At 36.0% G+C, this 23,511-nt stretch overlaps 1 protein-coding gene across 5 annotated transcripts in view; it reads right to left on the bottom strand.

Annotated features, from left to right (window-relative positions):
- Window positions 1–23,511, bottom strand: part of LRMDA (leucine rich melanocyte differentiation associated) — a 661,880-nt gene that overhangs the window by 247,925 nt on the left and 390,444 nt on the right. For 4 of the 5 annotated variants that reach the window (XM_085063983.1, XM_085063980.1, XM_085063981.1 and 1 more), the window contains 3 exons: window positions 20,734–20,865; window positions 10,929–11,063; window positions 2,012–2,138 (listed from right to left, as the gene is read on the bottom strand). In XM_085063983.1, the coding sequence (XP_084920109.1) occupies window positions 2,012–2,138; window positions 10,929–11,063; window positions 20,734–20,865 (394 nt within the window). The remainder of the gene's footprint in view (window positions 1–2,011; window positions 2,139–10,928; window positions 11,064–20,733; window positions 20,866–23,511) is intronic. The other variant, XM_085063982.1, reaches the window with a different exon arrangement.

Genomic DNA, 23,511 nt, shown 5'->3' with positions numbered 1-23,511 from the left:
AGATAGTCAAAAATATCAACAGCTATGTGGAAGCAGAACCCATGAACAGAGAACACAAGACCCAGGAAATGTGAAGGCCAAAGAATAAAAACCCATTATGTATGCAACGTATAACACATGACAGAATTTGCAAGTACAGTGATTGTGCACATCTTCACGATATATGGAGGAATGCTGCTGTTATGGTCTTTGCGCAGAGCTGTCAATAGCTATATATATACTTAGCTGAAAGCATATATGCAGAGAAAATTCTGAGTCTTCTCAGACATGAAAAGAGTTTGCATGCATGTGTACTGCAAGCATGAATATCCCAGGAAATAACCACAAATTCAACACAATTTGGAGTGCTTTGTAATATCTGCATCAAATTTAATATTTACTTTAAATTAGCCACTTCTGTGATACGTATATAATATTGTATGATGAGGGTAATTTTGTAGCACCTTAAGAAGCATTAATTCATGCCACGAAAATCATTTACAATGATTTTACCATCAGTAACTTCTACTGAACCATTTACAAAGAAGAAAAAAACTCTTTAGTATGGCAATAACAACAGTAAATTGGAGCCTTCTGCAAATTTTCTGAAATAAATCTATGGTTTATCACAAGGCTTAGTGGGTAAATAATTCAAAATTATACAAAAGGTTCCATCATAGATATAAAAGATAATGTCATCCCTAAACTTGTTAAGTAATTTACCCTTAGCTATTGACTTTAAAAGAGGTTTAATCCGGAAAGGTAACTTCAAATTTGAGAGACACTTTTTTTTTCTCTTACGCTATTAAGTTGGATGCAATTCACAGAGTAGATTCTTAAATTAAGATCTAACTGTTAGAAAAAACCCACTTCATCAGATACCAAATCTGATTAGATAAGAAGAATTGTAAAAGATGACATATGTATGCTATACCTAACACAGTTCAGCTGTTGTATTTGGCCAGATTCAAAGATGGTTTGCAGTGAATAAGATCACCACCACGGCTTAAAAATAAATTATTTCATTTATTACATATATGAAGCTGAAATAACTAAAGGCAGTGGTAAACAATATATCAAAGCAATATTTGTATCACAACTGTTAACATTTTAGTAGTTATAAATTAATCAGTCTGAATTAATTTGCAATGCACTGCAACTGTACTCATGATAATGCATTTATCCAGCGACACTGTTATGCTATGAAACACTGAATTTCCATAACTGCTACATTATTATTCAGCACTATTGGAAATCTGCAATAAATTATTGATGGTATACTTTAGAGAAAAAAACAGCAAACAGAAAGCAAGAAGTCTGAAAACTTAAGTGTAGTTTTATGAAAGATCTGCAGTAGTAAAGCACTCTGAGCACACCTCAGATTGCTGTTATCCTGTATTGATCAACAATGGAAAAAGAAGGCAAAGCAGAGAACTCACATTCACATTCTGATTGCTTCAGCAGGACGCCCAGAGTTGATGAAAGCTGTATTAAATGCTCACATCACTGAAACTGTCTCTCTGATGTTGTCAATGCTTATTAGCAGGACACCACATTAAGTAACATCATACAAAATTAGAATCAACTGGTGCACTAAAAGCCAATAAACACCATAAGTGTGAGCTCTGCAATAGATATTTAACACGCAAGGAAGGGGACAACTTGTCAGAAAAAATGGCATTTTTCACAAAAGTATATCACACAGCTGCTACATTTTCTTGGACACGGTAAAAATATTGTTTTAAGCTCAGGGACGCATATTAGTTACTTTGCTATGTGAAACAGAGGTTGAAACCAGAAATTTGAAAAAAATGGCCACCACACACTATACATGTTCCTGTAAATTTCTGTATTGAAACACAGAAAAATTACTAAGGCTTTTGTCCCCCATCTGACCAGTATCAGTCCTTTCATTTGAAACATTTCACCCATTAGTTTTTACCTTAGCAAACATTCAGAAAGGCTATTGGAGTTATTTAATAATAGTGTTAATGAATAGTATGATTGCTACTACTTTCATTTACTCTCCTACCTTAGCATCCTTGGGCTTAACCACTTTCATGAAGGCACCTCTTATCAAGGCTTCCTCTCTCTCCCTCCTGGTTACTTTCCGAGTATCGAGAAATTTCAGGTTTGGCAATTTGTGCAGGACAAAATATCTGACAGATATCAAAATGCACACAGTTAAAGTCCAGCAATAAACAAAGACACACAGACTAAATTACTAAAAAATAACAGTCATAAACAACAACAGCCTTTGTCTCCTCTCTCTATTCATCTTTCTGATGCAATGTAGCTTATATACAAAGTTATAATACTTACTTTATTCTCTCAAATGAAACTTGTTGTAAATTGCCCAAAACCATTTTACACTGGGTGGATCAAACATAATTATAACCACAGACATGTATGTTCTCTCTATATACTGTATTCTTTCTACATATTAGTGAGGTAAAAAGAATTCCAAGAAACAGAATAATTTGGAAATTGTTTTGCATTGCCTATTTAGGAAAAGGAATTTTGAGTGATACCAAAGATTCCAACCCACACTGTGGGAGGAAACCCTAAGATACGGGAAATTGCCAGCTCACTTCTCTGCAAGCATTCTTACCACTTGCCAACACTTCTTCAGATTTTTATTTTATTTTCCTAAAAACACAATGATCAGCATTTGGAAGAGGAATTCCAATTCCATTTGGTCCTGCCACAGAGACAAGGTGTCCTTACAGCATACAGCTCCCAGCTCAGGATTAAGTGCAGAAGCACGCATGGAGAGACTGTTTATAGGAAATATATTTTAAGAATCTTGTTAGGATTCATCAGTATTATATTCTATTTAACATTATTACTCAAAGGACAGCAGCTTTCTAGCCTCAGAAAAATACTACTGGCTTCTCACTTGTGGAGGGAGAGAACATGGCAGATCAAAACCAAAGCAAGGCACAACCACAGCAAAACCAAATAGCCAACCACAAGTAAATATCATTTGCATTCAGTCAACCAAATGTGAAGCAGACACTGCCAAGTGGAGGGAAATATCAGGCTTTTCCTGGCAGGGGGTAGAAAGGTGATGATCATGTTCCCCAGCCTGGCTGCTTTGCATAAACCCCCAGTCAGTCACAGAACTCCTCATCACACTGATCCCTTCTGGCACTGGGAGGAAGAAATCAACGTAGTAGAAAACTCTGCATAACATTTTGAAAAAGAGCAACACGCAAAAAAAAATTGTTATAAAAGGTAAAACTTTATCTTATAATACTGTTGTCAAAACCAGAAAAACATGTGAAAAAGACTGTAACACTCCCCCTTCTAAAACCAAGGGAAATGTAATGGTGCAAATAAACCTTTCCATCAAGTACACCACTCCTCTGAAGCAGCACATTCACAAATTGTTAACAACTGAGCTGAAAATACTCAGTTCTGAAATGCTCAGACAATTTAAATGTGAATCCTCAATCTATGGCTTTCAATTATATTAGTAGAAGAAAAAGAGAGTCACTTTGCAAAACAGAACATCTCCTAAGACCATTTTTTAAACAACAGCTACAGATCTATGAGACAGACACATTCTCAGACTCATTCCAGCTTTCCTGGCTGCCCTTCCAGTCCTCCCTGGCATTTTGCTGGCCCTTATCTTTCACTGGAGGAGAAGCTATCCATCTTGCATTACTGGCAGAAAAGCTCTGATGACAACAGATTCTTTCAAATGAAGACATGTACAGAAGGAAACAATATGTCAAGAGTGAAGAAGAGTGAAGCTAAAAATGAGTAAAGACACCCACTAAGTGTAGGGTGAGAAAAGATGAATATTCAGGTGAAGAAAACATCGGTATTAGAAAATCAGCAAATGTTTAATGATGGAATGAAATATGCCATTGAAAAGCAGGCTGCAACAAAAATGACAACAGAATAAGACAGCACTGTCATCTATGCTGACTTTGGATCACAGCCCTAATGTCAGTCTCTCAATCATTTCAAAAGAGCTTAAAATTATAATAGCATCCTTGATACAAATGTATTTTTGTATTTTTAAGCCATCCTGACTGCATTTCAAAAAACAGAATTAGCACTAGTACTTGTCAATTCCAGAAACAAAACCTAAAAACCCTACCCACACAAATTAAACAGCAAACTACTGCACAAGTCACAGGTTTAGGGTTGGTTCTTCTTTTCCGACTTGCACTCCTGAAGCAGACCAAATACTAAAAAACAAGTACCACAAAAGTAATCCCACTGGTAGAAGGAAGGCATATCTGTGAGTAATTATTTTAAAAGGTGATTCAAAACACAATCTCATTGATTTATATTCTTTTTACTAAATGTAGGACAAAAAGTATCTATGTTATTTGAAAAAAATACAAGACATCCTTATTAAATGGCTGAAGTAAAACAGCAAGCTTCCTGGATATATTTTAGCTAGAAATATGAAGATGCAGCTTCCATCTAAATGTAACACAAGTTTGCCATAAAAAATACAGGAAAGGATTACCAAAGCCTGGGCATGAACACTCTACAGTATCAATTCAACCCTTGTAAATTTAATCCAGGGTTATTTGTTGCACAAAATCTCTTTACTGTGATGTATGACTTAGTTACTAAGGTTATCACAGCAGTATCCTAAAGTTGCATAGTACATAAAACATTTCGGTTAACAATGCAGGGAGGTTAACTCCCACAGATAACCTACTATCAGAGGGTTAGACCAGATGACATGCCTCTGTCAGCTTTCAGGAGCTATTGATGGTTCAATCAGTTTGTTTTGAAGGTAAAGTACAACAAAAGGGCACTAAACTTATTCAAACTGTCAACAGGGACTATGGAATGTTGCTTGCAGGTAAGTAATTTTGGGTGTTTTAAGACTATTATCAAACACCAACGGCTGCAGAAAAAGACAGCTACTAATAACACAGAACACAGCCATCATAAAATACTTTATGGCAGGTACTGGGACCCATAAATTGCATGACACATTGCACCTGTTTTAGACTTGTAAAATCACTAGTTAAAAGAATACTGTTAAATGAAGAAAGAGCCATCTAGATTCTACACTTAGTTTAGAAAGGTTTATTTAGGTTAGAAGTTGGGGGACAGGGTCTCCCTACCCCCCATCCCCTTTTTTTCTTAATCATTCTGAAACTTAGCAGAGCTCCATGTGTTCTGAGACTTTTGTTACTGGATTTTAAAATCTTTGTTGTGGTGTGAAAAAAAGGTTATTACCTTCAGTGACAAGGATAAAGGTGAGATTCAAAGAGAGAAAAGTAAAAATTAGACACACCAGGAAGGTGCTTACAGACCCACTTATCATTGCCTGTAAACTGATCTTTTAATTCACAACAGATTAAAGAAATTATTTATGTGACTAAAGTTGCACCTTCTTTTGTTCAGAATCATCTCCCCCACCTTGACTGCCAGTGCCAAGAGTCCCATTAAAATAAGCTTGTAATAGGTATTCAACATACCAACAGGAACACTCAGATATGGAAAAAGACCAGAGAATGCAAAATTTCATGTTACTTCCATCTTAGTTAAGTAAAAATGACAATAAAGTTTAACAATTCATTTAACAATTTTGTATGTGCTGCATGCAATAAGCATTATTTTAAGACCTTTTTATACAGACCTGATAAGATATTGGAAAAGAAGGACATTTGCAAACTCTTCCACTGAACCTTTAATGAAAGACTATTGTAAGAACTAGATTCTGTATAGTATTCCAGTTTGTACTATAATTAACAAAAAATTGGAATATAAAACTGTACTATATGCATCAATATTTAAGTTTAAAAGAAACAAAAAAAATCTGCTGTTAAAAATTGATAAATATTTGCCCAAAAGAATGCAGAAAAATCCAGCTCTACCTGCAACATGCTCTTTGTTTCAGAAAGTGTTTACTTTCATTTTTCTATTTTCTCTGCTATTATATTTCCTTTCCTTAACAATCATACAACATAAAAATAATATGCCTATTTGAAAGGCTGATTATGCTTTCAGCTGAATTATTGTAAACGAGAGAAAATAAATAACCTGAAGTTGACTAAGTTAGATAAGCATTCAAATGGGGAAAGAAAAAAAAAAAAAAAAATTGAACATGTTTATGACAGTGAACTAGGTTACCTTCTGTGACTGTTTCTTCTGTGTCCCAAAAAATTTACCCCTCTACCCCCATCAAACAGCATACAGCTGACTACAGAATTTCCTCTGCAACAAAAACATTTGTTAAATACACAGGCAAGGAAGACAGGTCATACACTTAAACCAGCATCTTCCAGAAGGGAGGGCAGGATGTTGGCATGAGGATGTCAGAGCATCACATGAGACCCTCTGCAGCCTTGGCACTGTTTGGTGATGACCATGTAATTCTGAGGGGCTTGCAAGTCATGTGGAAATCCAGACCACCTCCTCATATTTTAACGCTCTCTGCTCTTCTTCAGTGTAACAAACAACTCTATGAATTAGAAAAATCTTTCTCTATACACATAACAATAACTATAGTTATGCCTTGAGTTCTGTATTAGTACAGACACATTGGGTATCATGGACTTCAAAGTATTTGGCTGAACAAAAACATCATAATTGTTCTTGCTCATGAACCTTACAGTGGCTACACTCAGAGTGACATTGTGTGGCCATTTGATGTCTTTCAAGTACAGGCTTTTCCTTCCAGGTGCTGGTGAAATGACAAGGTTTCACTCAAACACTGAAGTAGCACAGATTCATAGATTATATAGATGTAAGGGAATACCCTAATCATCTAATGAAATACATAAGGAATATAGAGAAGTACCACAGGCTTCAAACTCTCCTGCTAAAAGAGAGCTTCAACAGGTAGTTCATTGGTATTGATCATGTGCATTAGCATAATTTTCATTACTGAGTGAGGACTTCTAGTCTCCTACTGCTTCTTGAATATATATTTATATCACCATCCAAATTCAATAACAAGACTACTTAAGTAAATTCTGTAGCAATTAAAACAAGTAAATATAACAAAACCACAATAAAACAAAAGAAAACTGCAAGAACACTGAAAATGCTGCAAGACCCATCATTTCTCACAATCAAAACTGTGGGACAGGAAAAGCTGATTTAGCTTGAAAAGTTAATCCATACAAAATGCATGCACTTCCTTTCTTGCTGTTATATCTTAAGAGGACTTCATAAAGTTATCATCATTTGCTCCCCCAGCCAAAGATAGCATATCTAGTACATGTACTTTTAAGCTAATTTAAAATAAACTCAGGCATTTGTTTCCACTTGCCCCTGTTTCCATGTCAACAGCATTTAATGAATGCATCATTCCAGGAAATGTCAATAAGGAGCAAAGAAGAATGAACAATCACTGAAAACTTCACACATGGCATGAATTCTTCACAATCATATCACTTTAATGAAAATAGGTGAGGTCACCTGCAGCATTCACAAATGCTTTGTAATACATCATGACCCAGATGATTTTTCACAGTTCAGTAACACCACGTTTGAAGTTTTCACTGCAAACAATACACCCACAGGACTGACCAACTGTGAGTACAACAGAAGCAACCAGCAATTACTGTGTTGACTTCTGTTACTTTGATCTCTAGGTCGTGACCTTTGTTTTCACACAATCTTCAAAGCAGAGATTGTAGACTAGGTTATTTTAGAGGACACTGCTTTGCGAGCCATTTTTCTGTGTTTCTTGCTTACTATTGCAGCCAAAAGCTTTTAAATTTTCCTATCACCATTTCATATTAGGTATTTTGCTTTCCCTTGCCCTCACCACCAAGATATGACTTTACAAAATATTAACACCCAAAACCAGAAAGCTTAAAAAAGAAGATAAAAAGAACATACAGATTACCTTTTTAATAGTGAGAAACTAAAGCCATTTTACAATGATGGAAAAAAAACCATGAGTTTTTAAAATGAACCAAACAAGTTTGCCTATAAAAATATCACAGAAGGGAACTTTCCATTTTCTTTTTCTGTCCAAGCAAAAATTCCAAGAACACAGAAATTTTTTTCATCAATTATTTCTCCTACACATTTGAAATGTAAGAAGGAATAGCAGGGATGGAAAAAAAAAGCATCTTTTTCTTCCTGAAAAAAAACCCATTCAAATGTTACTGTGGTTCTTAGACAAAAAACTACTTTGAGAAAAAAAAAACCACAATAACATTTTAGTATAAAATGTACTTTTAATGAAAGACTAGGGAAGAGCTCTAGCAATGAAATTATGTAAATGGTATACCAATGGATCACCTGAAGAACCAGATCACAATTTCTTGGCAAACAGTATAATTTTCTTTATTTTCCTAGTATTTTTGATAAAACCTAAATACTTTTAAAATATGTAATATTACTTTTAACCTCTATTTCTAAGATCACTGTGAATCACTGGACCTGGAATTTTTTAAAAATTATTTTCCACATTTTTTAACATTAAGATTTTGGGGGGGTTACAGATCTTTTCAGTTTGTTGGAATGAGAAGATTAAGTAAAGCTTTGATTTCTAGCACCTTTTCCTTTCTGGCTGAGGAATTAAATAGCCTGAACTCTAATTGAACCCAGTCGGAACAAAATTAAAGCTCAATGAAAAATGAAGCTGTGGTTCCAATGGTCACTGCAAAAATTTACAAAAAGAAGTTCCCATTCAGAACAATACAAAGCCAGTTGAAGTTATGGTAAAGCAAAATGTTTACATAATTCAAGTTTTTACATAATTCAAGTTCTCATAAATGTTATCTTTTGATGTTTTCAGATTAATTTTTCACAAAAAATTCTTAGGAAAAAAGTTATTTCAAACAATTAAATGCTGAAACTGAAAGACAAAAGTTGTGTTCAAGATACTTCAGAATGTGTATTCAAAACTCTGAATTAGCTACTCAGAGTAAAATTAGGAGAGTACTTTTAATCAGTTCTATCAGGTAGGTGATATATATTACCCTCAAGATAGGCAGATAAATCAATTGATCTATCCATGGTTTTGGGTTTTGATGTTGTCTAGCAAATACATTTCATATAATGTAACAAATTATAACGCAAAAGGATCAAGAAGCTTTCATTATAGCAGCAGAACCATAAATCATTCAACTAATTAGAAGCCCATTCTTCTTTCTTAAAAGAGCTTCAATTAACCTAGTTTATATGGAAAAAAATACCCAGGGTTTTGAAAAATTGAGAGGAAAGAAAATGGAAGCAATGTTGCAGTTTCCAGCAGATATATAAATAGACTCCCTTCACCCTTTGACATAGTGGTTTGCCACGATGTGACCTAAAACTACCTTGACCTCTCTGAAATCAACATTTTTGCATTGAAATGAAACAAGGGACATGCTTGTTTTGATGTATGGCTCTGTGACATTTTATAAATATTACATCACATAACCACAGAGGATGTCAATCAATAAGGAATTTTTTCAGAGAGCACTAAATGAAGCATGGGTTCTTGCCTCTGAATGGCTCCTTTAACGTACTACTTTTGCCTAAATGATTAATAGGAGACATATTGTCAGAAAACATACTTAAAGTGAAAAACAGTAAACTGTAGAAATATCATTCATTTTTTAAGCAATTTTCTAGTGCACATGTCACATAAATTTACATAGAGACAGCACTATTATAGTCGTGTAAGCTGGATAGGAGGCATACCTTCCACTTAAGTGTGAAAGCAATGGGAAAATATTTTATTAAACCTAGGCTGCTCTACTCCATGAAATCCAAAATGCTACAATCTAAGCTGGATTCAAAAGTGGAATCATTAAAAGGTGAAAGTCTGACAACATAGAAATCCTTCTCAAAAACTGGAAATAAACTAAAAAGTATATATGCACATCTGGGACAGCTGTGCGGCTGTTTAACCTACAGCATTTCTGAGTGCATCAAACTGAAGCCACTCCCCCATAAACCTCCTTTTAGTCTCCTCAACTTTGTACTGTTTTATCCCAGCTCCTACAGCACAGTTTGGATTGCATGAAGATAACATCAGAGTTTATTATATAACTCCAAATGCTGTGGGTGATCCTAATAAAAAGCAAGCTCAGGCTCTGCAAGGCAAGATGACCAGCACTGCTTGGCTCCTCCAACTGCTGTTTGCAGCCAATGTGAAAAGTGCCAGCACACAAGGACTGAAATAATGTATCAGATGTCAGCAAGGAAAAATACATCCAACAACAATTTCTTCTTTTTCATAATCAATGTCTCACTTGTCTAAAGGTTATAGCTATGAAAACTATGTCACTTACCAGACATTCTGCATGCTTTGGATCTATACTCACAACTATCATCAGTCAAGTATTTATATTTTTTTTTAAATAATCCTCATAATTTCAGCAACATTTCAGTTGGACTTATATTATTTTATCAAGCCTCCATATTAAATTTTAGAAGATCTTTTTTGTAATCTAGCTCATTAAAATTACATTATAATGATTGTTCGGGGGCTTTTATTTGAATCTAACACCTCTGAGTAAAGCAGCACAATACAGGAGGAGTAATTTCTTCTGTGTTAATAATGTCTTGATAACTACTGTAGGAACAACTTAGCACCATATGAAACATGAGCAGAAGACAAGGCAACTGGCTATCTCAGAGTAGTGATTTGATTTTTTTTAAATTTTTTTTTAATTGCTTGTCACCCTTAGTGTATGCAAATCTTGCCTTACCTTGGCCTTAAAGAAGGAAATGCCTTGAGTAGGGGTGTATGAATACTCACATTCAGGAAATCCTGTGCACACCTGCTACACTCAGACATGTGCTGTACAGCACTGAAATATTTCTCAAAATAGGGTTCCTGAGAGTGATCTCACCGAATGGGGCTACTCAAATTCCCAGGTGTTTCATGGCACATGTTGCAATGCTTTCAGAATAGAGTAGATGTTTGAGACTCTGGGCTGGCTTTAGTTTGGTATTTTTCCAGTAGTAAAACAAAACTTTCATACCTTATGATATCTAGAAGTGGAAACACTAACCTGTATCTCTGGTAGTCATCTTCATCCTTTTCTTTGCAGACCAGCTCATTTGGGCAAGCAATGTTTCCAAGCAAACTGAGATACTGTAGTGAGGGCACAACTTCAGCCAAATGGTCCAAAAGGCTTTCTAATTCTGTTATGTGTCAAAGGTAGTGGGTTAAGGATTCAATGACATTAATGAAAAAAGCATTTAGAGTTGCATCACTGCTGATTTAAACATACATTTCAATAACTGACAATCAAATTTAGTATGGCATTCAGGAAAATGTCACGTTAATTGTTCCAAGGGCAAACAGGGATAAACTTCAGTCAGTTTTTTGGCATGGAATGAAAGAAATGGGCTGTTTTGTCATTCTTTTCTCCTCCTTTCTTTCCTAGGTGGTTCACTACAAAACATTAAAACTTTGACAAAATGATGGATGCTGTGTGGTAAAATGGCTAGCAATTGCTGGAGCCATGAAACTTTTCCAGCATGGAAACAAACAGTTAGTTTCACAGCACATTCATCACTAATATATTCAGTCCACTGGAAAATGAGTTTAAAAAAAAATAGCAAAAGAAAAAAGTCAAACCACAACAACCCAGGTTCACTCCCAGCATATAAACGCTTTGAGAGTCACAGCAACACATTTGTAACTACTCAATTAGTATATGCCAATTAATGCTGTACTAAGTGCAACTTAAAGACTTCAGTGTTACAAATACTTCATATATGAAGCTTTAAAGTCTTATAAAGCATAAAATTTTTCATTAAAAGAGCCTTATATTTTGATCTTCGTGAGGCTTTTCAACTTAACTATATTTCTCAAAACATAAATATGAATGATACACCTTCATTATTGTAAACCTGAATAAAACAAACAAGGAAACAAAGGTTAAACTGTCTTTAACCACTGCAATACCGGAAATCACAGCTTAGGTTTAATCATAACAGCAATATTCAACCATTTGCACCTCAATTTGTTGATTGAGCAAATAATTACTCTGTTACAGCCTAGTGTGACAGTCTCTAAAACTTGCACCATACAGTCTTACTTACTTCAATTTATATACAAAGATATAGGTGTGATTCTCAAAAAATATGCCATGCATGTGTGTGTGAAAAGTTTCCAATATTTAAAAACTGACTGACTGACTTAGACAAGAGTAATAATTATTCAAAACCATTAATGGACATTTCATTGCTGTTTTTATTCTCTCCTGCTGTTAGACAGAAACTATTGTTTTAAATCCTCAGTTTACTTTTGTCGCTATTATTTATACTTGATTTATGTGTTTCTGTTATCTTTGTTATTTTTAGCTGATGGAATTTACTTCATTTCTTCACCCCAATATCTTAAGGGCAACAGAAGCAATACAAAATGGAGAAAACAGCTTCATTGTTAAAAATGCAGTCTTTCCTTTTGTGAGCCTGAAATTTTGGTTTATTTCCAAACACACAAGTAGATCATGCCAACAATCACTAATTCCACTATACTAAAATCAATTTGCCTACACTCAGAGTGTTCTGTCCCATAAGATCCAAGGAGTCATACTTAAATATTTTGCATGAGTGAGAAAAATGAGGGCTTGAAATAAGTTCTACGAATTCATTGAAAAAGTAGGAATGCTAACTTTTAATTTGGCAAAGCCACATTATAGAATGCTATATACCAGTAATTAATCTACCAAACCCTAGGAAAAATTATCTTTTTGTAGCACCATATGATTTGTTAGCTAGGATGAATTACCAATCAAAACTTGATGCTAATTCTCATATCTGGACCTTAAGCTCACACATAAACTTTTTCAAGGCTCTTTCAGGAAGTATGTGACTGTGATGGGGAACTCACAAACTCTTTTTCCACTCATGTTCAAGTGTGGAAAAGGCTTTTTAAAAGTTTCCAAAGACTGTTACAGAAGTGTTTGAACCTGGCACCCTCCTTCAGCCAGGAGAAACACTTAATTTCTCGCAGGATTGCTTAAGTCACAAAAAGGTTCCCTAAGAGAAATAGCTTATTATTACAAAAGACAGTTATTGCCATAACAGCAATAACACATAGGAGGTTAGCTATTGCAAGGCTTTGATTGTATCTGGTCATTTCCCATCAAAAGAAAAAATGAAAAACATTTTTAAAAGCCCCTACAACAAAAAAATAAAAAGTCTTTCAAAATGTTTGCTTCTTTTATGAAGTAAACATGCAGGATTTTTGCTTGTCAATTCAGCAAAGTCTTTTCTTGTGTAAAAGCTGTTCTCCCAAAAGGTTTGCTGAGTGTGGAGCATAGCATGTCTTCTAAATCCCATCTGAATATTCAGACTTCAAATATATAAATGTATTTACAAATGTAATGAAGAGCAGAGTCAAATTAGATATGCCAAAAGTGTAAGATTACACCTTAAAATCCTATGGAACACAAAAGGGAGAGACACCATATTCACCAAGAGTTTCAGGTAAATAACAGGAGTTTATAATCTGCATTTCAAAAATCTAAATCTCCCAAATTTGGAAGTTAGTGTCCAGATTCTAATACCCCATATCTAAATCCCGAGCATTGATTTTTTTGATGCAAAAACACCCCCTAAAAAGTATCTCATGCAAGAGAAGCAGCAGTTATAAATAAAATAATTAATTTTTCTATTCTTTAGGACTTTAAGTATCTTTTCTTATCCCTCTTAAAACAAAATGCAAGGTACAGATTGATTTTCCAAGAAGTCCCATTCACCTAACACTACAGTTATTTTTTACAAAGCATGTAGGAAAATAATAAATTATATCCTGTTAAAATTCTCATGATTAAGTATTTCTCGGAGATGATTCATAAGTCATGGTGCACTTCTAGTTCACTGTTTAGTTAATTAGCATGTCAAATACTTATTTAAATCACAATACTGGAACTATATGATGCCACCAAAAGCATTAAGCCTTTCTAAAACAATGCTAGGAAAATATGGAGGGAGAAAATCAAAGCAAGCCTGACATTTTATTGCCAGCTTCCTTTTTACGTTTTATTGTTTCAGTGTAAGGAGTGCCATATTGGTGCAATCAGAGCCAAAGAGCTGCAAAACCCTGCTGTGCCACTTGTAAGAACAATTTCAGCTCCATTCTCCACAAAAAAGAAAACCCACAATTAAATCCATGGAAATGCTAGTGAAAACATATTTCTTTATTTAGAGCACTGTAAAAATGGCCCTGGACTGATCTTTCTAAAGTCAGTGTCACTGATCACCAGGTGGATATGTAACAGTGATACCAACATTTACACTATAGTCTATTGTTTGAAAAATTATTTAAAGTATCACTGTTGGTATAAGTGCCTCAGTGTAGCAATCCATCTCCTAATCCAAGTGCCATCATTACCAATCTATTAATGCCTCTCTAACAGACATTTACTAAAATAAAAAAAAGTTAAACAAAGTTTTAAATCATCAGCTCTACAGCTCACAAGCTGTAATATTCTCAGGAATTATACAACAATGGTTCCCTCCAAAAATGGAAGCTGGTCTTCATGAACAATTAACAGAAATATACTGGACATTCTTGGTATGACCTATTCATGGTTGTTCTCAGGAAAAGCTGCCTGTCAAACCTATGCAGAAACACAAATTATGTTAACAGTTTCTAAATTAATTTATTCTGTCCAAAAATACTTATACATTTCCTATCTCACCATACAATTATTTTTTTACATGTAGTTTGATGTATGCAAGAGAATCTGGGATTTCCTTCTGTAAACTTTTTGTCTGCTAGCAATTATTTCTACTAGTCACACACTCAAATACAGAAAAGTAACCACTCTTTTTCTCTCTCTCAGTGCTTTCCAAGTTGTTTCACCATTATCTTTTAAAAAGTTTTTCCACTTCCCAAAAGAGTTGCATGAGAAATTTCCATGTTAATGAGCTTCATTTTCTACAGCTTTTGGAGGTTCTTTGAAGCAAAAAGACAAAGAGCAATCAGAATACATTCAAAATATTTCTGAAATATGCACATAAGAATATCAGACATATCATGCAGAATTCCAGGCCATCATGTAGAAAGACCCAACACTGTCATTCAAAAGTCTTCTGGCAACTAATCATCTGTAACAATTGAAAGTTGCTGCAATCAACCTAACATTAAAACAGCTGAATAACACTTCTACCGGAGTTATAAATGAGCAAGGTACCTATATTTATTCCCAGTTGATATATTTGCTTCAATTAAATTTATCACAAACATGATGTACCAATCACAAGCTATTCCACACGCAAATAGCCTTGAATCAGAAGTTACCAATTCTCCTCTGAATGTAGTATGAAAAGATCTTTGCCACCTGAACGCTTTTCCATTAGAATGTGCTAGGTCTTCAAGGTTGGATAGCCACAGAAATAGCTTGCAATATGCAAGTATACATCTTCCTCTTCTCTGTGTGCAATAGGATGTCACACACAGTCATTTGTATGCCACATTCTGGCCTGAACCCTATCTGGTAGGGATATAGGACCTTGAGATAAGGCCTTGTGCACTGCCTTTGAAACCACTTTGCTCAAGCAAGAAAAGGTGCAGCATGGATGGTAATTAACTAAGTCCATATATCTCATGGAGAGCTTCCTGCATACCGAATACGTGGGAAAAAATCCCATTCTGCCTACTGGAGCAGCATTTGTTTTCTCTGTGTTGCTGGAGTTACCAGTGCTTTTAAAGGCATTTTAGAAGCCCCAAATCTGCAGCCTTGGAACCATGAAGACTTCATTTGTAATTAAGTGTACAAACATGAGGAAATGAAAAAATGCTTCTATTCCTGCAATCAAATTACATTTATAGTTCTCTATAGAAGTCTGTCATGAAATCATCCTTTCTTTCAAAGATTGCTTTTTGTTTAGATTTTTTTTTAGCACTATTCTGCCCAAATGTTGCTCAATGTTCCTGAAGCATCACAAAGACAAGAATAAAGTAGCAGCTCGCAATTTTTTAAGAAGTTCTGATATCTGCAGTTGAACTGCCCCAAGCACTGCTGTAGAACAGCATGAGGAACCACAAGGACTCTTGACTATTTGCCTCTTCCACAGATGTTTGGTATTAGGCATTCACATGATTTAGTTTTTACTTCAGGTACACTTTATACTAAAAGAAAGATTTTTGGCTCATTAGGTACAGCAGTTCTCTATGAAGCCACACAGATTTCACTAAATCCACAATTAGGGTGTGGAGAACTCAGAAGCATATGCAGGGAGAGCTCTGTACCACTTCAGTTCAGTTGTCTGTTTAAAGGGAATGGGGAACCATGCATAACAGGAGACAATTTATGTCTTTTATGTATTCACTCAATCTAAACATCAAGTCCTCACCACTTAATATAATGACATTCTGGTCAGACTGGGACTTGTGTGTCTTCAGGCACTCAAGGACAATGCAGGAGCAAGCACAGAGACAAAAAAAAATTACACTCAATAATTTGGGGTTGAGCAAATCTGTAACTGAGATCATTATGAGACCTGTGTAAAGACAAATTACACTAGAAGTACTTATTGGTATATTCTTCAGTTGAGGTATTAAATACATGCTGTTTTCAAAGACTCAAGAACATATTATACCTAGATCTGAATCACACTGGTAACTCCTCTTGCCATGAGAAATGTATATACATCACTATTGACATTCTGCCCAGTTCTAGATTGCCCACTCTGTGGTATGAAATACTTTGGTTTTCCCCTAAACCATTCAAAACCTAGACCTAGATTCAATCATAAAATAATAGAATATGCTGAGTGTCACTGTTGAGCAGCTAGCAGAGTAAAGAACTCAGTTCTCAGTGGCAAGAAGGAAAAGACCTTTATTGTTTTGATTTCATCACATATATAGAGTTTTCAAAAGTCACCCAGATTGGTCAGTCAGAAACCTCCCCCTAGGCCTGATTGGCCAGGCCTGCACCGTCCAGATCTTGGGACACTGTTTTTAATAACATCCAAACTTTATTTATAAAACACAAAAAGAATTCTCATGGGAACGACCTGCGCTAGCCACAGCTGAGTTGGAAGGGACCCATCAGGATGACCAAGTCACACTCCTGGCCCTTCACAGGACACCCCAAGGATCATACCGTGTGCCTGAGAGCATTGTCCAAACACTTCTTGAGCTCTGTCAGGCTGGTGCTGTGACCACTTCCCTGGGGAGCTGTTGCAGTGCCTGGCCACTCTCTGGGTGAAGAACGTTTGATAATCCAACGTGAACCTCCCTTGACACAACTTCAGGCCGTTCCCTTGGGTCCTGTCACTGGTCATGAGAGAGATCAGTGTCTGCCCCTTCTCTTCTCCTCACCAGGAAGCTGTAACTGCAATGAGGTTTCCCCTCAGTCTCCTCTTCCCCAGGCTGAACAGACCAAGTGACCTCAGCCCTTCTCATAAGGTTTCACCTCCAGACCCTTCACCATCCTCATGGCCCTCCTCTCTGCATTCTACATCTACATTCAACACTTTTTCTCCGGAAATTTTAGTACCAGTTCTTCCAAAGTATATAAAATGTATGTTAAATGTATGACCAGCTTACTGGACTAATTAAAGAAATAGGGCTTTCACTACAAAGAATCACAGATCTGGTTCATTATCAGACTTGTCTGTTTTGAAGTGAGGCAGTGAACACCTTCTAATTTTCAGCATACAGGTATGTGTGTGTGTATATATATATATTATATATATGACAAACTATCATTTGATAGTTTGTCAAATTTTGAAACTGCCCATTTGAGTAGTTTTGACAAATACTATAAAGATTGAAATGTAAAGGAAATTGAAATGTCTATATTATATTGTTCCATACTGGTCAAGATCAGCACAGGGAAAAAGCCATGAAACCTTACACTGCTATAACACCCACAGAAAAATAAATCTATTTAGAAGTTTCCTGGCTGATTCTTAGTATCTAGTGAACCCACTTAAAGGGAGAAATGAGGCTTCATGTTACAAGCATAGGTGACTGCAGTCATAAGTCCTCCTCCAAAAACAACTTTCCATCCACCACCCATCCATCCTGATCTGTGCTGCTTTCTGCTGTCCACTGTGTGCAAGAAAGAAACTGTGATAGGTCTCCCAAAGTAAATAAGACTTTAGTAAAAATAACAATGCTATACCCATGAAAGAAAAGCACGTTAGATACATAATCCAACACTGCACAATGTTGATGACTATCCTTTAGGTGTTTCAGATATATAGACTGCATTTAAAAAAATTAAACCAATTACATATTACAGAAAATTGGAGAGAGAACACATTTTTTTGATTGCAATATTTTAATTTGCTTCTTCCACTTCTAGCAGAAACGTTTGTGTTGGCCTGACTGTAACTGAAACCCACAACCAGAAGAAAAAATACCAGGTGATTCTTCTAAGTCTTTGCCTGATTTAGAGATAAGCTTTCACATTTGTACAGTATCCAGACATTATGTTACGAGGCCCCAAATGTTATTTACACATACAATGCCACACAATAAGTGAACCATGCAAAAGGAGTAGAAAGCTCTTATCAGAACTGTTGAAAGAGGATATGGATCAAAATGAAGCCAGAATAAAAGGAAAGAGTACAATTATATTAACAGATACTCAGGAAAGCTCTCATATATATGTGTTCTAAAATTTACATGTTGTTCCAATTTTCAAAGGGGTCAGTTTGGCTTTTTGTTTATTTTCATCTCTCTCTCACTCTCTCTCTGCATATATTTATTTATACATGGCAATATTCCACCTATGAATTTTTATTTCAGATCAGTATTCCTTGCTCACTTGTGTCCCTTATGTAGTGCTACTGCCATATACTGAACAATCTTTCCTGTAATATACTTCATTATTCTATTAAATGTACATTTTTTTCTTAACATTTTTCAAAGAATTCTATAGAGAAATAATTCATTAAAAGAAGTGATTCAAGTTCAAATAAGACCTTTTTCAAATATGGCATTAACATTGAATAGAGGCATCTGAAAGGTCTCTGTGCTTCTGTAGACTGATGTATCCTCCCTACAAGAGATCACTGTTCCCTAGGGCTCAAAATGTTAATGATGGATAGCAGTTAATTTTTCTTCTCTGGGCAGCTTGTATACATTAGGTGTTTTACAAGTATTTCTGCAAATCCTCTATTAAATTATTTTTAGCACACTACAAAATGCATACATTACTTCCACAACATGGGTAGCTCAATACTCTCAAAGCTCTAACTTCATAGTTTTTAGATTGAATTTAAAAAATCCCAAGATAGATCAAATCCTTCTTATCACGTTATCATTGACTTTGAGAGCTTACTCACTTGACAATACTATTTCAGTATGTCTGTGAGACCAGCAGAAACTCTTTAAAGATTACTACTGACAGGATAATTTTTTTTCCCTCTGATTTTGTTCACTGAGTTAATATTCAATACCTCTACCCTCCTTCTGGTAAGTGCAAAACTCCTCCTTGACACCCTCCCAAAGGACAAATATACTCACACACTTTTGGTCCTATGGCCAAATTTACATTTCATGGTTTGCAAGTGGCATCACCAAAAATATTCTTGTACATTCTTCATGAGTTCAGATTTTACCATGGCAGCAAGCAACAAAATAATACAACCAGTTACTCATATCCAACCCACAATACCCTGCACTAACCATAAATCCAGCAAAATACCTAGCACAGTAATGATTGTTACTGTTCAAGAGACACTCCTGGCAAATTTCCACAGCTCCAAGAAAAAAGGTTACTCTGCTGATTTTTATTTATTTACAGAGTCAAAAATAAGTGCAGAAATCGTAGAATCTGCAGTTATTTTTATTCCCCTCGGTAGGAGGATTTTGCTTTAGTAGGAGGTAAATTGCTCTCTGTTTACATTGTCTGTAATAAAAGCCTGCAGTTGAGCAGTCTTGTCCTCACGCTGCAATTACAAGGCGAGGGCTTTAGCAGGCTCTGCTCTAAGACTCTGCAGGCCTCACTTGGCCTTTTGGCCACAGTTTCATCGCCCTTCACTTTTGTAAAATCATGTATTACACATCTTCAAATCTCCAGATGGGTCAAAGTATGGGAAAATTATGTAATAATCAAGTCTACGCCCACAGAATTTGCAGATAATTAGTTTTTACAGAGCATTATCTATAAGCCTACAGACTAGGGGCTCTGAATCAGCAGAGTATTCAGACAAATGTTGAAATATTTATTCTTAATAAACAGAAACAGGCACTAACTTGAGGCATATGGAGAACTGACTGATTGGTTACAACTGCACTTAGTCATACATCAAAAGACTTTACTGTATTAAGACCTTGATTTGGAAAGTATTTTATATGAATTCATACAGAACTGAAATAGCAAGAATAGAGTGACATGCTTTTACAGCTGCAGTTGCACAGCAGCTACCCAATTGTGCATGTTACCAATTTCATGAAAATAGAGAAAGTCATTAAAATTATTGGGTGGGTTTAATTAATGTTATTTTACTTTACTTTATGCTTTAAGAGCTATTTAAAGTATAAAAACCTAATAGCATTTCACTGCACGCTCTATTCCACTAGAGGTCAGCCTGCAACAGAACCCCAAGCAAACACAGGAACTGCTGCACACGGGTAGCACTGACATTATTTTCTTTCTCTATTTTATCTATTAGAAAGATTTCTTCAGAGCCATAACTTAGATCTCTCACTAAAATGGAGCAACAGGAAGATATAATGGTGCATTTCATTTATGAATGACCTGTAATAAATTACTATGAAGTATTCCAGGTGCCAAACGAGAGAATGCTTTGTCTGCACATGAACTATATTTCACATACTTTAATTTGGCTGACACATAAAACTCATTTGACATTTTGCAGGTATTTCTTTGAAAGGATATTTGGTTCTTGTTGAGGGTTAAGGTATGGAGGTGAGGTAACCTGGGTAACAGAAGGTCATTTCCGAGTAGATTGTTGTCCAAGATCAGTTCTTCCAAGTAACTGAATGTTTTCAGTCCTTCTAGTGACCTGCAAACGACAAAGGCAACAGGAAAAATGATACTCCACTAAATCAGGGAGGCCATTATGAGCTGAAATAAATATTTTAACCTTCCCTTTCAGGAGTGGGAATAGTTTTGGTTTGGGCCTGTCAGAAGAGTGAATGACAAGCATTAGTGGCAAGGGGAGTGCTGGCACTGCAACACATCCTTCACATGCTGGCAGGATGAAGGATGCGGGTCACTTAGTGAGTAGCCAGGATCCAAAACAAAAGGCTTCAGATATGGGGCCTGCAGGATGAATTTGTCAATGTCTTGTGCCTTCAGGCACCCAGCCTCGCCTGACCCTAACCTCCATTCCCAAGATAAATAACTCTGTCACAGTTCACCTTCATTCCCTGGACACAAATTTAAGTTGTCATCCATCATTTCTGCCAAGAAATATCATACCCTGCTAACAATAATAAATACAACTTCAAGTATCATTTCTTAGCAGTTACCTTACATGCAATAATAGGAAATGTAGAAGGGATTCCCCCCCCTTTTTTTATTAACCTCTTAATTAGCTTCTTGAGTTCCTGCAAAGAAAATAAAATGTTCTCTACAAAATGAAATGCAGAATTACTCCAGACAGAAAAGGCATTTGCTTTCTTCTCAGGACTTACTGTCCCACTGTCAAACCACAGGTCAGACTGCAGAGAGCATCTTTAAAAAGAAGCATTTGACAACATAGTACTGAAGATGATGACTTGTAAAAAAACAAGCTTCTGGAAGTATTCATTCCTCTCATAGCAAAGTACAAGGAAAAAAAAAATCTAAGAAAAGAACATTTCAGTACCTTGTTAAGGCATCTATTCCAAGCTTGATTCTTAATGCTTGCACATTCCAACAGTAAAAAAAAAAACCACACATTAATCAACTACGACACACGATATACAAAGCATACGCACAGACACGCATTCACAGCTCATTCACCTACCAGACACCTAAAGATGTGCTGAGATTGCATGACTTGACAGCTGATCTACTATGCCTACCAGTGGGAAGATCATCACTGTATCTCCTGGCTGTTTTGTAAAATGTGATGAATAAGGGAGATGCAGGTTATACTATTTATTCAGTTTCCAATGACATTTATACTGAGGGGATTTCCTCACCCTCCCCCCAGTTTTTGGCAAAGACCAAAGTATAACCAATGTCCCTGTTAGAATGTTCCATAGATACCGGAGGAAAACACAAGCATTATTAGGAAAGACAATTTAAAATTCATCTGCAACAAAAACAAAATCCTACTTTTGTAGCTAGAACTTACTGACCACTTATAGATCACACTCAGTTCAAGCAACCAAAAGAAATCAAGTGTGTGACCTTTACCCTGGGTACTGCACACTAAACTATGAATATTCAAGCAACATTTGCACTACACTGAAACAGTGTATTTCAGTGCAAGGACTCCAAAGTCTCTTGACTTGAAAGGGAGGTACAACTATTACTAACACCATTTTGATGCTGGGCAGCCAGACCTGAAGAAAATTCGTCATGCCTATACCCTATGGCATATCTATATCCTTACAGAGCATTGATACTACAGTTTCTGCAGCTGAAAACATAAAGGCCTCTATTACAAACATTTTACTGAAACAATCACCACAGTAACAGTCACACGTTTTGCACTTGCCTTTAACTGGCAGTTTTGGAAAAAAACTCAATTCAGCATACATAAAGTGCTCACGATCAAGAGCTGTGCTAGCATGTTGCATTGAGCTAGCTATTTCAGCAAAAGGTCACCACAGACTTGGTTTTGCCAAAGTCAAGATTCAAGGAGAAAGCAGCAAACATCTCAGACAGTGCTTTCCCCCCAAGCACCTTTAAAAGGCAAAAAGCCCTGAGGAAGCAGCAGTGAGTTTATCAAGCTGTTATGAGTTTTCATTTCAGTTTGACAAACCTAGTTTAGCAAATTCCCCTTAAATACTCTTTATTATATAAATAGTGGATTATTTCCAAACCTCACATTTGAATGTATGACTTTGACTTGCCAAAGAGTTCAGAGAAGGCCACCTCCTTGTCAGCACCACAGAGCCTTATGGGATGTTAATAGGTCCTTTGTGAAAAAACACTGCTTGGGCTCTGGTCAGTGTCAGCATCAAAATACACATTGTTCCTGAGTTATGTTATGCAAATATAATACTCTTATCATGAGAATCAGCAAATGGTTGGCAACCGGCAAGGAGAAGAAAGCGCACATCCAAAACTGCTGCAGGGGAGGCATAAAACAAAATGACAAGCCATGAAGTGGGACAAAAGGCCTTGAAACACTAGAGGGAGTTGCCTATTGAAAGAGTCTTCCTTTCACAAGCCCGGGCTGAACACAAGGGTACTAGTTTCATAGATAGGCAGAGAAAATTGTGCGCAAATCTCCTTACACCTGTCTGGTTTTGATAATTTTTGCCATGTAATGTTATTAGCTGCTCAGTTAAAAAGGAGCCATGTTACACAGGGGGTTGCTTATAATTGCTGTTTTCATGTCATCAGAGCAGTGTGCACTTGGTGATTTAATCACCTAAATTCAGAGTCCAGGGAGATGGGAGGGGTTACCACAGTACAGAGAGAGGGTGTAGCCATTAATATAAATTTACAGACATGTTATTTTGCTATTCATGGAATTTATTTTTTTTTA

The sequence above is a fragment of the Lichenostomus cassidix genome, chromosome 6 (assembly GCF_008360975.1).
Source record: "Lichenostomus cassidix isolate B80296 chromosome 6, HeHo_3.0, whole genome shotgun sequence".
NCBI classification, from domain to species: Eukaryota; Metazoa; Chordata; class Aves; order Passeriformes; family Meliphagidae; genus Lichenostomus; species Lichenostomus cassidix.
Note: the sequence above shows the minus strand (reverse complement) of the source record. Positions and strands in the feature narration are given on the sequence as shown.